This window comes from Centroberyx gerrardi, chromosome 13 (assembly GCF_048128805.1).
Source record: "Centroberyx gerrardi isolate f3 chromosome 13, fCenGer3.hap1.cur.20231027, whole genome shotgun sequence".
Taxonomy (NCBI): Eukaryota; Metazoa; Chordata; class Actinopteri; order Beryciformes; family Berycidae; genus Centroberyx; species Centroberyx gerrardi.
Genome location: NC_136009.1, coordinates 22203585 through 22220125, shown reverse-complemented (window position 1 = coordinate 22220125; position 16541 = coordinate 22203585). Strand labels below are relative to the sequence as shown.

General features: G+C 41.3%; 2 protein-coding genes across 4 annotated transcripts in view; one reads left to right on the top strand and one right to left on the bottom strand.

Annotated features, from left to right (window-relative positions):
• The window catches only part of LOC139924026 (guanine nucleotide exchange factor VAV3-like), a 43939-nt gene extending 41912 nt beyond the window's left edge, over positions 1 to 2027 (bottom strand). For both annotated transcript variants that reach the window (XM_071914945.2, XM_078287637.1), the window contains exon 1: positions 1677 to 2027. In XM_071914945.2, the coding sequence (XP_071771046.1) occupies positions 1677 to 1880 (204 nt within the window). In that variant the 5' untranslated portion in view covers positions 1881 to 2027. The remainder of the gene's footprint in view (positions 1 to 1676) is intronic.
• Positions 2028 to 4820: 2793 nt separating this feature from the next.
• dcaf8 (DDB1 and CUL4 associated factor 8) lies at positions 4821 to 15885 on the top strand. Of its 2 annotated transcripts, none has more exons than XM_071914954.2 (13): positions 4821 to 5035; positions 5582 to 5655; positions 5775 to 5870; positions 6189 to 6832; positions 7235 to 7375; positions 7525 to 7619; positions 8125 to 8235; positions 8394 to 8524; positions 9994 to 10101; positions 10787 to 10917; positions 11333 to 11452; positions 12586 to 12702; positions 13607 to 15885. In XM_071914954.2, exons 2-13 carry the CDS (start codon positions 5619 to 5621, stop codon positions 13712 to 13714), a joined length of 1839 nt encoding a protein of 612 aa, XP_071771055.1. In that variant the 5' UTR covers positions 4821 to 5035; positions 5582 to 5618; the 3' UTR covers positions 13715 to 15885. The 2 variants fall into 2 exon arrangements, with proteins under 2 accessions (XP_071771055.1, XP_071771061.1); XM_071914960.2 differs by having other exon boundaries at positions 5489 to 5655.
• The last annotated feature ends 656 nt before the right edge of the window (positions 15886 to 16541 follow it).

The window sequence follows — 16541 nt, the reverse complement described above, 5'->3', positions numbered from 1 at the left end:
TAGTATTAGTGTCTAACAAATGGGTGGATCAAAGTCAAGATTTTATCAGGCCTCTCCAGAGCGAGGGATTCTGGGTAAAGAGAGGTCCAGCCTTGGACCATTCCCCTGGGCTTCCCAGCAATCCCTCACTTTACCATAGCAAGAGTTGCAGCGGCTTTATATAAAATATAAAAACGAGATAAAAAAATAAAAACATATTTAAGCAACAAAACTAAAATTAAAGTTTTGCTTCATTGTCTTACTTAGAAGAACTAGATTGGTGAAGACCGGTCTACACCAGATGATAATCTCCAAATGAGAAAATGAGAGTCAGTTAGAGGCCACTGTATGGCCTTTTTCTCTACAGTGTTTAGATTGGCACTTATCTGTTGGACACAGTGCCAGAGCAGAGAGCATGGCCTTGTGTTTCCAAATCCTCCTCGACTTGGATAACGGTGTGACGGACAGAAATGCTCAGAAATATAGAATAGGCTGCAACTCCTGAAAGACAATTCTAGCTGGCCTATTGTGAAATCATGGAATAGCCTAAACAAAAACAACAACAAAAAAACCTAAACTCAAATCTCATACCAACATCTTTGCGTTCAAACAAAAACGACTTCTTTGGAATGACTATAGCCTATGTCTAAAACTGTTCATTTTTAATTGTAGGTGAGATAGATGTATTAAGGAAAAATCTCTTTACTATCCCTGTGATATTGCAACAGGGACTTCTAGTGGTGGTCAATAGTGAGTTCGTAGTGACCTTATCGTACTTCATGGTATGTTTATCTCCTGTAGCGTGGCTTTGGTCCTATCTTGAAAATCAGCCATGATGCCAAATCGTGGCTTCAAATCATCCTAAAAGTCACGAACACAACATAGTTACCAGTGTTCATGAGTGGTGATTTTTCAGTGAGGATTATTTGGAGTTGACCAGTGTTGACTGGAGAGTTTGTCCACTAATAGAGCTGACATGGATCTGCATGGGCGGGTGTCCAAATGACAAGTGTTAAATTACCTCTGATAGATGTGGGCTTATAGCTATAAACACATGGCACACTTGATTTTTAACACAATACTCTCATGCAGACTGATAGTTTTGCTGTGATATAGCATGGCATAGCAGGTCCAAAACATGCTCAGTCAGCTTTCTCCATAAAGACAACTAAAAACTGGAACTCCATGCCTTGTCACTTCAAAACTTCAGATTTAGGCTACACTGTTTCTTAGTGATGCTAAAGAAAAAATGGTTAAAAGCAAACCAATCATGCAGGCATTAAGTGCACAATTTCAAATTAATTTTAATGGAACGGATAGACTTCACTTGCAGTATGTAATGTAAATGTCTGCGGTTTTATATAGCCTACACAGCCTTGCAATTTCATGTAGGCTAATGTTTGTTGTAGTTTATGTATATTTCATCCTATTTTTGAAGATTTGTCGTTGTGTGGGCTATATGTATATGCAATGGATTTTTGTTAATCTGGGGATTGAAATTAGCTGTCTAGCTATATGTCAGTAGGCTACAGTGCATCAGACTTTTTGGAGGTTTATGTTTTTATTGTAGGGTGGTCCCTGTTAAATAAAGTTAAACTTCTAAAATGTATTCTAGCATTAAGCATTTCCTCTGCTGTAGCCTACACATCGGAGTCAATTAGGCTACTTTGAAACGCAACAATGAAAAGTCCCGCTACCTGTGACATCTGTGGTCTGAGATTAATCTCCTTCAGGTTGATGGTGTGAGGTCTGAGGTTGTTCAGCAGCTGGCACAGCAGCACCCCGTCCCGCAGGGTTTGCGCCAAGTCGAACACCTGCGCCATATCCGCAGTCACCCGGTGGTTCGCTGGAAGCACGTTGCAGCTGATCAGCCACAGCGCGCACTGCCTCCAGTACTCCATGGTGTCAGACAACGATGAAAACAGCAGGCTAATGTTAAAAAAAAAAACACCAACTTTTATCCCTACTTTAGACCTGTGCACGGCATGGTAAGCTGTATCCGAGCCCTCTGAGAGGATGCAGAAAGTGCGCCAGTCCGCTCGCCGTCTCTCCGGACTCCAGCATCGCCACTGGAGGAGCGTGAGAGCTGCTGCAGCTTATGAGCGCTCTTCACTCGGGGCTGGCTGCTGTGAAACCCCCTCTCACCATTAACTTCCTCTTCCTTCTTCTGTAATGTTTCCACAGTGATAAAAATCACTGTTAGGCCTATTCCTCTTACTAATATTTCTATAGAGATGGATCATAACCCAATCAAAAATCACTATAATATTCCTGTAGAGACTTATTGTGTATCTCTGGTAGGCTATATAGTAGTGAATTATAGCGACCTCATCATATTTAATGGGTTTTTATTTATTTTTATTTATTTTTTTACTTTATCTCTCAAGGTATCACTATGTTATTCCTATAATATTCCTATAGGGACTTGTAGTTTTTTTTGAGTATCCTTCTAAAAAATTATTAGCCTACTGTAGCTCCTTTTCGTAAGGGAAGAGTCAAACAGTCTGTCAATGGGATTTTAAAAATGTATGGATAGATTTGTTTAATTCCAATGTCTGTATGGCGTTATTCAAATGGACTACAGAATAGATATGGGCATTTCTTTTTTAATTTGAAAGAGGTTTTTGTCTTTTGGCTTCAAGTATATGAGCCAATAAACTTATGATTTCACATAGTCTACAGTTCTCAAATCTAGAGAATGGATATATGTTTCATTTTATCTTTTACATATATTTCAATTTATTCTGCAAAAGCTGTAGGTGTTGAACAGTAATCTATCTCCCCCACAAGGCTCCCTCTCTCAGCTGACATTCCATGTGGATTAAGCAGCTTTGAACGGTGACTATGGTCTTAAATCTCAGTCTTGAGGACTGTGTGCTGGAAATCTGAGATCCCTGTGTTTCTGTAGAATCCCAAGTATAAACAGATATAAAAGAATGGAGAGATGGCCCACAGCAGAGACAGAGACAGTGACATCCTGCTGGAAGTGCCCTGATACGGGGTTTTCACTGTCATTAAAGCAGGGTGGGCTAGGAGATAAACACAGGAAGGAAGCTGTGGGATCCCATCTTGTTGCCCAGATGTTTCCCATGCAAACTGATCAGGTTCATGAACTTCAGCCTGTATCAAGTGTAAGTAGGTTATGTGTTTATTACTGCACGTCATCTATGAAGGAAAACCTGCAATACAATAGGTAGGCCTGGGTCAAGCTGCACATAACTGTACTTAACTGTTTTATAGTGTTTTAATCTGCTCAGTACCAGATGGGTTCCATTCAACAAATTAGGACAATTTGGGTAGTGTCAACTTAAGTATGTTTTCAATTGCAGGAAAATACACTAAATTGACTGTCAAATAAAACATACTTTATGGCAATCATTGTATTGTCTTATGCAGCAAACCCATGTGACCTGTGCATGCCAAAAACAAACCAGTAAAAGTCAGTTACAATAAACATTACAAGTATTTGGAAATGCTATTTGGCCCAGGTCTGGTTATAGGGCTAAGATTTCGAAGATGTAATAATATGAATCAGATTCATTACAAAAAGAAAATTATATCCTTACAGCCCAGTTCTTCTCACTTTCCCAGGCCAATGCCCAATGCCCAGGTCCAATGTTGCCACTCAGCAAAAATGATGGATGCTGATGTTTATGATTATTCAGTTTTTTTGTTGGTTTGTTTGTTTTTGTCTGTTTAAATTTGTTTTGTCATGGATCAGACAATCTTGCTATCTATTAAATGATTAGCTTTTAATCTTATTTGGCACAATTTATTGTTTATGATTACTTGTGGATCAAATAAACTTGTCTGTGTTGATGAATGTCATATTATGCCATAATGTCACAATATTAGGCATTGGGATTGGATGTATAGAAATCAGGTTCTTTGAGTGTTTGATTTGAAAATGGAAAATTCTTTTTTTTTCTCAACTTTTATAAACCATCATAACTCAAAATGCAGGTCAGATTTATTTACAAATCATTTACAGCCATCACATACATGTAGAAGTCATGATTAGCATTTACTGCCCAGTGTTTGTATCAACATTTCAGTTCAACAAATCTAGGGTGAAAAAATCTCTGTAATTTGTTGCAGTGAAGGGAAATCAGACTGTAGGCTGACAGCCGGTTTCAACAGAGGGCGCCATACTTACTTTATGGAATGGATTTTTTTTTTTAAAGGGATAGCCTACACTGACATTTAAAATTTTACCTGTAGGCACATACTGTATATATTATATATCAGTGGTAGAAAGGTTTCTCAACTTGCCCCTCACTTACCTAAAAACGACTCATTGATGTTGTTATCAATTCTCATTGAAACTAATGGGTACCATTTGCAGGAAATGTGTAATGGCAGTTTATTTTGCAGTCGAAAACAGAACCTTTTACTTCCTCGTTATAACTGGATGGCCAAGGTAAATCACAGGTTAAAATTCAAAATGTGAACGTAGGCAATTCCTGTAAGGTGGGGGTACATTTTGGTTGGAATTTGTGTGATAGGTATAATAGGTAATTGGTAGGAAATTGGTAGTGAATAATATAATATATCTGTTTCTCCCTGAGGGACCCTCTCCACTTTGTGACCTCCCCTCCTCTGTGTGAGCAGGATAAACAACAGATTAAAATTGCAAAAAATAAGGTTATCCCTTCAAGGTGAGGGTTGAGTTTAGGTAACGGGTAGGAAAGATGAAGTTTAGGCGATGAGCAGCGGATAGCAGCCTGTATATTTCTGCTCTTCTCACACGCAAACTTCCGGACAAAGACAAAACGAAGCGTGCACGCCGGAAACGGAGTCGTGAAAAAAGAAGCTGAACCGTCAAAACATAAACAGACCGGAGCAGTCACCCCTGTGGAAACGCAGCTAGCTTGCTTCATAGTCTATTTTTCCAAAAAGCTTTATGCACGCGTCCCTAATGTCGTGTGCTTTCCGTCAGATATTTTCTATTCGAGGCACTTAGCTCACCCGCTAAGTAGTGAGGTGAAGACAATAAATCTGCAATAAAGATTAGGACTAAACTAAGAAGTACGCCTCGTCGGGCCTTCGAGAAGAGGTAACGCTAGCTATGCTAGTTAGCTACTAGGTTACTGCAAGCAATGCTAGTTGCTCGCTCGCTTTGTTGACAACTAACGTTAGCTGTTTGCTAGCTATCCAGCACTGACAGGGTTGATTTGCTAGTCTTATATGTGCTAGTCAGCGTTAGCTAACGTTAATAGAAGTGTAAGGTAATCGAGCAGTCCACCAGTTTTTTACAGAGGACAGTGCACTACTAAACATCTCAAACCAAAATAAGGCATTAACAAGGCCTGTAAGCTTAGGCAGCAAGCGAGTTGGTTTTGATAGCATTGTTGCTCGCTGCGCTGGACAGTAAAATTAGTCTGCCCGTTAGTTTGACAGCTGCTCAGATAAACAGGTTTGTCCCACTGCGCACTGTGCGGCGGCGTTAGTGGACACAGCTCAGCCAGTGCATGTAACGTTAAAGATGTCCGCTTATTTATGCACACAGGTTGTCGTTTCTTGACTCGAGCGCCTGTCAAGTGCAGTAGGTGGCTAACTAACGACCGAAGTATCGCTGTTTTTTTGTGTGTGACACTCAAAGGCTCTCCTTCGGGTCGAGGTAGGACAAAGCAGACGGGATGGCCGAGACGGACGGCAAATCCAGTGTGCTTAACGGTACGGGCTCAGACAGTCCTTGCAAGTGACTGACCGTTAATACTGACCATACTTGTGTACGCTTTTATTCTACTCGTTAGCCCTGTCAGTTATTCAGAAGATTTGTGTGGTTTTACTAGGTGGCTCTGAAGATCAAGAACCAGGGGAGGAGAGACACGCTGAGGGGGATGCCTCTGGAAGCAAAGAGGGACAAACACAGGCTTCCTCTCAAGCTGGTAACCTCACTTTCCCTGACTTTTCGTTGCCTTTGAAGCTTATGCTGCTCACATTGTTGCTTATGATAAGAGCTTTACTCTATTTCATAAATGTTTACATGTTTTCTTCACTGGGTAATCCTAACATTGTGGGTGTTCCTCTCTTTCCTTTCTCACATTATGCTATAGTTTGATAAACCCAATAATAAACACTTCATATTTATGCACATGCTGCTCTATCATTGTAAAAAGAAATTGTGCACCCTTTATTGTTTCTTCTGATGAGACAGCTTTGCCAAACCTTATAATCTTTGGCTCTGGCTTTCGCTACTTCTGTAGCTCCCAAAGAGGCAGGAGAGGCGTCTGGAGACAAGCCTATGCCAGATGTGGAGGGAGAGACAGGGGCAGGCGGAGAGGGAGAGGAGGAGGAAGAAGATACAGACAGCATGGATGGCAGCGGCCTCTACTCCCTGACTGAGGATGGCGAAAGAGAGAGTGAGGGAGGCAGAAGAGAGAGAGCAAAGGAAAAGGATGGAGGGAAGAGGGCTGCTAGAAAGCGGAACAGACCTGGCGGTGGCACCAACCACTCCTCCAGCTCAGATGAGGACGAGGATGAGGAGGAAGAAGAAGACCACGAAGAGGAGGAAGAGGATGAGCAGGCCATGGAGGCCTGGCTGGGAGCGGAGCTTCGTGACCTGCGCGGCCCCACATGGCGGGCAGTACCCTCGCTGCGCTCCAGGGAGATCGGCAGGGAGTCGCACCAGTTTGTGAGGCGTGTGTGCGGCGCCCGCGGTCTGGTGCAGAGGCTGGAGCTCCAGGGCCGCCTGGAGAGGCACACGGGCTGCGTCAACACACTGCACTTCAACCCCTCAGGCACGCGCCTGGCTTCAGGCAGCGATGACCTGCGAGTGGTGATCTGGGACTGGGCCATTCGCCGCGCCGAGCTGGAGTTTGACAGCGGCCACAAGAGCAATGTCTTTCAGGTGAGGCAAAGGGAGGAAGCAGATTATAATGCATGGATGGGAAAAAAGGAGGCCCAAATCTCAATTTAGAGATTAATTCACATGCCTTTAGGAATTCCTGTGTATTTTAAAATTCTGAGATCTGGGGAGAAAACAACCACATCTCTGAGTATGGCAATATAGTTGATTAATGGTGGGAGAAATTAAACCCACCAGAGGTAATGAAAATTGTGAATCTTGCTTAAATGGATTGATGAATTAAAGCTCAGATGTAATTTAATCTCAGTCAAGGTTTAGGCAAATGATCAAGAGATTTTCTTCTTGAATCATTTCCATAAAACCTTTGCAAGTCAAGACAGTGACGCAGATAAAGTGAACAATTGCGCTTAGGAATGCAAAGTGAAAGTCTTTTGTCTGCCTCAGGCTAAGTTCCTGCCCCACAGTGGAGACTCCACCTTGGCCATGTGTGCTCGAGACGGACAAATCAGAGTGGCCGAGCTCTCTGCCACCCAGCGCTGCAAGAACACCAAGAGGGTAGCACAGCATAAAGGGGCAGCACATAAGGTGAGTGTGACTGAGTGTGAGGGAGTTTATGCCATAAATTGCAGCTGTGGTACAGATGATATACAGTGTTTTGCTGCACGACTCTGATAGCCAGATGATGAAATACTCTGTCTCTCGCCTGAGTGTGTTTGTGTGCGTTTGTATTTCAGCTGGCCCTGGAGCCAGACTCCCCCTGCTCCTTTCTATCAGCTGGAGAGGATGCTGTGGTGTTTGGTATTGACTTGCGTCTAGACCGACCCGCCAAGTGAGTGATAACACACCAGGGTTGGGGTTAATTAAGTTTCAGTTCAGTCACCTCAGGAAGTGGAGTTTCTTCAAAATTCAAACACTGACAGACAATTAAAAGCTTCTTGCGTCCGATCTATAAAATAAATAATTGAGAACGGGCAGCAGGATGGTGTAGTGAGTAGGGGGACCACGTTTCCACCAGGAGAGCCAGGTTCAAGCGGGACCCGGGTCGGCAAACCCGTTTTGCAGCTGACCGTGACCTCTGACCTCCCTGTTGAGGGGGGTAGTCAAAAAGAGAATTTACCCATGGGAATCGCATTATTATCACAGTATTATAATCATGAAGGCTCTGTCTTTGTTCTGTGACTTTCACTTTCAATTTAAATGCTGAATTGAAAGTGAAATGACACTAACCCAGACACGCACACTATGTTCCATAGTTTTTTTTTGGTTGTTTTTTTAAGTGATTATATCAGCTAACCTGTTTCCCATTGTGTTCTCTTGTGACCTCCGTGTGGCAGTAAACTGGTGGTTGTGAAGGAGGGAGATAAAAAAGTCGGGCTGTACACCATCTTCGTCAACCCGGCCAACACACACCACTTTGCTGTGGGAGGGAGAGATCAGTATGTCAGGTAAGACCCAGGTTGCAGTTCTGAAGCTGATTATGCTATGATTAATGCAAATGGAAAACTATGAAAATATTTGATATTTTTCCTTGGCACATCTCTTAGATCTTATTCTTCCATTTTTCTTTTTTCTTACTTTCTTTCCTTCTTCTCACTCTTGTTAGGATCTATGACCAGAGGAAGATTAATGAGAACGATAACAATGGTGTGCTGAAAAAGTTTTGTCCATCTCATCTGGTGTCCAGTGAGTCCAAAACCAACATAACCTGCCTGGTGTACAGTCACGACGGCACAGGTAAAAACACCGGTACCCCTATAAACACATTCACTCTTAGCTTTCCTGCAGGGGGTTTAGTATATGGTGATCTTACATCCAGTTTTGTCACAATTTGCCGTCACAGAGAGATTATGGACTTAGTGATATATCATAGTAGCCTGTATGTAATGCGTATTTTCCATTCATACATTTCACCATAGCCGTTTACATTCACTGGTTTTACCCAACAAGTCACTGCGCAACTTTCCTAGTAGCCTGAAGAAAGAAAAACAAAAGTTGGCAAGAGGTAATGGATGCTGTAATGTTTTACCTAGGATGGTCTCTATCAAAACAGTTGAAAATAAAAGTTTCAGTAGATTGCACATGGTGGTTGACCCTTGTTGCCCCTCAAATTTTTTTTTTCTGAAACCACAATTTCACACCTGCAGTTGGACTGCTACAAGAAAATAGCAAATCAAAGATATAACTACAGCAAGTGATTAATAGTGTGGTTGTACTTCAGAGCCCTATTTGAGTTTTACTTTGACTTTCATTCGTGACTGGAAGTCTTTTGAAATTCAAGTTCATCATTCATACTTTGACCAATCCTGACGGTCTTGGTTAAGTTATTCTTTGACTTGTGTTTAATAAGGTCAACATTTTTTTTCTTGTTGGCATATGCTTTCTTTAAAGTCTGCAAACAGACTACTATTATCATTTGGGTTGAACTTTTCAGTAACAAAAGCAAAATGAAACATATTGTGACGCATATCGTGAATCGTCAAAATATCCTGATATGTATACCGGTAGCTTAAGGAAATAAATGGATTGACCTGCATGCAGTGTGTACAAAAATAATTTAATTGCCTATTGCATGGTTTCATCCCCAGCAAAGCAAACCTCCCTTGTAACATGGATTAGACTTGAGTGTACCAATTATTAATATTTATTTGAATTCAATTTGATTAGACTGTGTCCTTATTTAACTATTCACTTTGTAAGAAACAGGTTTTAGACAGCTTAATTGAAAATGATTACACTACTTTATCCAATGTTTTTCATGGAGTTGTCAACTAATGTTATTATCTCAAAAGTGCCAAAACTCTAGCCCTCCTGATGCAACCACCATGCAATATCAGTGGCTCACAAATAGACTCAGGTCTGTTCTCAGTGAATACCAGACATGGGTTTGCAAATAATTCATAGTGTTTGTTTGCCCTTATCTGCCCAGAGCGCCAGATGGGTCAGGTTTAGTGCCAGAAATTTTAGCCAGTCATAGGAATTTATTTACGTTTATTGATTTGCAGGAATTTTATTTATTCAAGTCATTTTAGTGAGGTTGTAAGATTCACAACCTAGCTGAACTTATCTGAATCATCAGTATGTGATAAAACACACCTTTCTGGTACTCCAAGTATTAAAGCAAACAAAGCAATTGACTGTTTGACCTCGGTCTGGCTAGTATTCATCTTCAACAAGCATCAGTAAGTGTTTCTTTGTCTGCCCAGAGCTCCTGGCCAGTTACAATGACGAGGACATCTACCTGTTTGACTCCAGCCACAGTGACGGGGCTGACTATCGCAGGAGATACAAGGGACACCGCAATAATGCCACAGGTGGGGGGATGGTGTGTATGTGTATGTGTGTGTGTGTGGCACAGGCCATCTTGATTGCTATTACATTGGATTGCTATTATGATTATTTTGATGCACAAGAACCACCAGAAAAGTACAATTACAGCATTAATGTATTACAAAGATAAACCAGTGTAATTTTGTTTTTCAAAGCTTTAGTTCTATACACCACACAAAGCTTTAGGTACATACACCACAGCCAAATCGCAGATGTTAGAAGCAGGGCAGCAGGGCAGGAAACTGACTTTTTCATCTACCAGCCAGTGCCGGTGCCTTGTGGTTTTCAAAATCCACCCACCGCTTACCGTTTAATCAACCAGTCTGTTCCTTAGAACAGAAAAGAACTGCCGGACAGCGGCTGGTTACCTATGAAATTTGCTAGTACAGCTGACAAACTTACCAGCCACAGGACAATTTCAGAATAATTTGGCTGATGGTTGATCATTACTCCTGCTCCTAACATTTGACTAGTGAAACCCCATTGGAAATGCAGCACTCTTTTACCTAAACATTGAAATAAGTTCAGCTTGTAACACACGGTAGTCTGAGCACTAAATGTTATACTCTCAGTGTTTTGGGGAATGTGCATATTGCATTGTTTCCATCGAACATAACCATGAAAAAAATTCTCTCACTCTGTATAATCGTCTTCCATCGTCTCTCACAGTGAAGGGGGTGAACTTCTACGGGCCGTGCAGTGAGTTTGTGGTCAGCGGCAGCGACTGCGGACACATCTACCTGTGGGACAAATACTCTGCTCGCATCGTCCAGTTCATGGAGGGAGACAGAGGAGGAGTGGTGAGTGAAAGAGAATAGAGTGTGTTATCCTTAGGCTTGGATATGATTCAGGAAATTTGAAAGGCTGTACAGACACATTAGTGGTCGTTAGCGTTTCCTCTGTAATTAGGCTGTTTTGTTGCAGTGGTGGTTGGGGGCAATATTTGGTTTGTCCCCATTGTGGTCCTAGTTTTTGTATCTTTCTTTTGTTTCTTTGTATTTGTTTTATTTACTTTGTGATTAAAAACACTATTTCTTGGTCTATGTGCCCCTTGGGTGAAATTGAAGTAAATTAAAATGTTTGTTGTTTTCTCTAGTAGTAGAGATCATTTTTTTTGGCGTTCAGCCCAAGAATATTCACTGTAAAATCTCCCATTATCTGTATAATTTCACCTCGGTTACTCACTCTCTACCCTCAACTTGTTTTTTTGTGCAGGTGAACTGTCTGGAGCCTCATCCCCATCTGCCTGGTATGGCCACCAGCGGCCTGGACCACGACGTCAAACTGTGGGCCCCCACTGCTGAGAACCCCACAGGACTCAAGGGCCTGAAAGAGGTACTCTCTTCTATTCTATTCTATTCTATTCTATTCTATTCTATTCTATTCAGTCCTAGTCTACTCCACTCCATTTGAAGTTGCTGTACTCCTACTGTTCACACAAATCCATGGAAAATTTCCAGAACTAGACTGTGTCCAAAAAACTAAGGACAGAGAGGATTGTGACTGGTCTGCTGCGTGGCACAAATATACTTACAAAATGCTGTTTGTAGTGAGATTTGAAATCCGCTCCTTCTTGAATGCCTTTATACTTCTCTCTGAGGTGTACTTGTGTTTTTATATTTCAACTTCGTGGAATTACTGAGGGTTTTTAAGAGGTGTACTGCAGACTGGGAAAGGCAGGGAATTTGATCAGTTCTGTGGGGAAATAAGGGAATACCAGGGAATTTTCCAAATGAGTCACTTTACATGAATGTACCAGAATATATTTTACAACTTGTTTTGGTATGTTGTTTTCAGCTGTTTTTAAACATCGTATGGCCACTTCTCCACAACAAGGCCAACTGTAGTGGAAACCAGACAGTTTACCCCTTTAGAACTTTTCTGAGCTGAAAACAACATTAACAAACATGGTGGTGGGACGCTTTATGGCCCACCACCATGGTACATGTCATGCGAGACATAATGTGTTTGTCTGTGTGTAAACACATTTTTGTGAACACAATAACTCCAAGAACATTACACAATAGAAACTTCATACTTACATCACAGGTACCTCCTATAGAGTAGATCATCTGATTAGATTTTGCTGCATAAATGTACATAATAATAAGGAAGATCTGATTGTCTTGAAACTACTCTAACTCGAATGCTTTAAGACATAGAGTTCATATTAATACCACCCATGTGTGATGTGAAGACAAGTATGTTTACATAGGAATATTTGTTAATTAATGCATCAATTAGATTAATTAATGACAGAGCAATGTTGTTATGGAAAGGTTATTGTATTTTCTATCAAGGCGACGCTGGGAATCTTGCCTTCACTTATCCAGGCTGTTGGCTGAGCATGCACGCTCCTTTTGCAGCGGCACCCTGCTTCACATTCACACAGCTCCACACATTCACACCTGCGATTATTGAAAACTATTGTGAGACGGCATCATGGTGATGTTGTCGTGTTTGCCAAGGTGATGAAGAAAAACAAGCGGGAGCGCGACGAGGACAGCGTGCGCCACGGCGACCAGTACGACACCCAACTGCTGTGGTTCCTGATGAGACACATGAGGAACAGACGGCCCCAGAGGGTGAGCTTCCACACAGTACTGCAGGGGTTATACCCATAGCAAGAAGCTTTGGGGGAAAAACACCATTCAACTACATTTTAGGTATTTAGTTGATGTTTTTATTCTGAGCAACTTAAAATGAGTGCAACAGTAGAACAAGTGAACTCAACAAGCAGTCAGTTGCAAAGAGCACAAGGGTAAAAGCCACAGTGCCCAGACACTACATGAAAAATATATGCGTTTCTCCAGAATATGCATGTATAATAGAAAAAACGCTAGATAATTTGTTGCTAAATGGGATTTTTCTCTTCAATGTAAGAACAGTGGATTCTGAAGTATAATGGCTTTGCTCGCTGGTAAAGATATCTTTTCATTTGATTTATTTAACAGTTAAAACACATGTGTCATATATGAAATCACACAGTAACACTAGAGACTTATTTCCAGTACGGCCCTCATGATGTAAAAAGGAAATACATTAGCATGTAGGATGCAGTTGGTCTAAGGCTGGGAAAACACAGTTTGTGTTTAATGTGTTGGTCTCTGATGGAGGTTCATTCATTTCAAATGAGAGAATCAGCTACTGCTACATCATTGTGTTGCAGGTGCACTACATTGTGATTCAAGGGGTTGCATGTAATGGATTTATTCCACTTATGCACTGATTATGCATGCATAAACTAAAATATTGTTTGGCCCTGTTTTTCGCTTTCTATGAAGTTTTTGTGATGAAAACATTCTGTCAATGAATCAAACTTGCAACAGAAATTTATGATGTAACGCTACAGTCGATAACCACGTCTCATCTCACTACACGTGTCATCCCAACACGTTTGATTCATGGGATCCTTGAGCTCAACATACATGCATTATTGATAAAGTGATTGAAAATGGCTCTTCTCCTCTCCTCTGTCTGTCTGTCCAGGCCCGTCGTGAGGGTGGAGAGGGAGACACAGACGAGTCTTGGAGCTCTCCAGATTCCTCCGACGAAGAGGACGGCGGTCCAGACCACGTCCAGTGCATGTCCTCCTGAGCCACACACACACACACACACACACACATACACACATACATACATACATACATACATACATACATACATACATACATACATACATACAAACACACACACACACACTCTTTATTGCCCTAGAATTGATGCACATAGGCAAGCACTATTGACACACTGGCACACTCATAAACACTGACAGACAACAGACATGGTTTTATACACACATAAAATATAAAAAATACATTTATTTAGCTGTTGAGGGAGAGTGACAGATGCTTACACCTGGTTTCCCACCAGACAAGAGTGCGCAAATGGCGGCTACAGACAGCTTACACACTTCCAGAATCCTGATTTTGACAATTGTATGAAGTGGTCTGATGAGTGCTTACATCCCTATAAACCACTTGGAGGCCCCTGTTTGTCCATACATATCTATAATGCTCTGCCTAGCCCCAGAACAATGTACTGTGCGTGTATGGCAACAAGCTCCTCCACTTAGGCACCCTATAGTAAGCTATACTTCACCAGCACACAATCCCTCCTCTCTTAGTAACACTCTTCTTCTACTTTTCTGTGCTGATTAAGAGGGGTTCAGCAGGGAGGAAGGGCTTAGAATCTCATCCTTAAATCATCCCCTCAATGTGACTTCCTTATTAGATTTGAACTTTCAGGGGGAAACCCCACACTTGCCCCTCACTGTTTTCCCCTCTGTATTGCCCCGATCTCCTTTTCCATATTTTGGCCCTGAGCATCAGCAAGTAGTTGTGTTTGTCACATTTTTTTTTTCTCTGTGAGGACTGCTAGGTGTCTACATGCTGCTTCACCCTACATGCTGCCCTCAGCTGCTCCAGCTAAACCCATCCCATCCTCCCACCCCGCTCTTTCCGTCACCCTCCCCCTCTCTACCGAGTGCACTTTGAATCAGGGATGGTGTAGTTTGACACACAGACAAAATGTGCACTTGTGTGACTGAGGGGAGGGGCTGAATAATCTGTTGTCTTGTACGTTGCTTGTATCTCCCATTGGGAGAAAAAAAAATGACAGTGAAGTTGAGAAAATTCAAATTTTTTGAGTGGGGGGGGTATTTTGCACTTAGCAGGTGTTTCTTGACTGAGCTCCAGCCAAGGGAAGGAGAGAGCTTTCCTTTTGCTTCCACCAGCGTTTCCCCCTTCTTCCTCCTCCCTCGCTCTCCATCCTGACACCCATCCGTGACAGGAACCTTCAGTTCAGCCCTTTCGGAGATGAAAACGCAGAGATGCAAAGTGTTCAGTGTAAAATATAAGGACTGTTCTTGGGCTCTGTTGGGGACTTGAGGGGTTTTTGGAGCCAATTGTGTCTGTCAGAATAGGACTAACCGACCTGGGTCAATTTGTATTTGAAACACTGCCTGTGAGCCAATTGAGAGTATTAAGGGCTGGTTATGCACTCATTTACGTGGTTCCTTATCGCTAGATTAAATGTTGAATCAACTACCGAATGATATTTCAATGGATTTCAAATAGGCTTTTGACCCAGGTCTGTTGTTTGCGGCCAGCATACCATTAGTAAGGCCTCTTCTATCTGTGTTGTATTAATGGCGGCTCAAATGAGGATGGGGGGCGGGGTCAATATGCTTGCCAGTCGTTTGTTGTGTGAGAGCGATAAAGTCCAGCTTTTCTCATTTTCTATGAGAACTCTAGTTAGTTGAATTTATATGTACATATATAAATATATATTAAAACTGTAAAGAAAAAAAAAAAAAACTCAACTTTAGCAAATGATGTTTGACTTCCAAAAAAAAAAGAAATAAGATGTCAAAGCATTTGATTGGTATTGATGCAGAGGTTTATATTCTATATGAGGACAAAAGTACTTTTAAAATCAAGAGAAAAAGTTGACTTGAGACATCATTTTCTTCATTTTTTCCTTTCCTATGAATGACATCCCTCTGTTACGGAACAGGACTGCAGTCAGTAGGACTATTAATAGAGTTTTGGTTCCCTCTCTTGTTCAAAAACCAGTATCTCCTTTTTAGATCTTAATCTATTGTTTAAAGAGACAGTCATATCCAGATTTTCCCACTGGCTATTTTTCGTTCTTGTATACATATTACGGCTTTTGATGAACAATTTTTTCCCACCACTGCCTAATATTGCGTTCTACCGGTTCAGTTGGAAATATGTACGATTTGTGCAATAAACAAAAAGACAGTGCTCTTTGTGTTGTCATTTTATGCAGTCTCTCATATTCTACATTGGGATTTTTTAGACTGTTTGTTCAATGGCTTTCAAAGTTATCCTAGTTTTGATAGCTGAGCAACAGAATGGAAAACAAGCACATTGTACTTTACAAAAGACTAAAAACTTCAGATGCAATTGATTCTGATTTAAATATGAGCAAACATTCTAACTTAATGTCATACCCTGTCTATTCATGCCAACATGAAGGTTCTTAAACATAACTCATGCTCAGATGACAATGTTTTTTTAAAGAAATGTGCAACATTTTTATGAGGTCTTGAAAGTAACGTTGATGGCCAAGTCAAGTAATACAAATTCAAACAGGTTCTTAATTTACAGAAATCAAAGTAGGAAATGTATTCAAAAGGCAGTCAGTCTTTGTTATGGAGATTGAAAAGATAATCAAGCTTTGTACTCAAGTCATCCCTTTAATCTTTTTTTGACGGCCATGAGAGGTTTCACATCCCTTCCTCCACCTGTGGAGGCTTCTACTTTCAATAAATTGAAATGGTTTTGTCAAGCTCACTTTCAATAACTGGTGCCCACTAATACAATCAAAAATTACAGCCCTTCAGCTAAAACACTTGGATATATACATATATAATAGGGTTTGACTGATATGGGTTTCT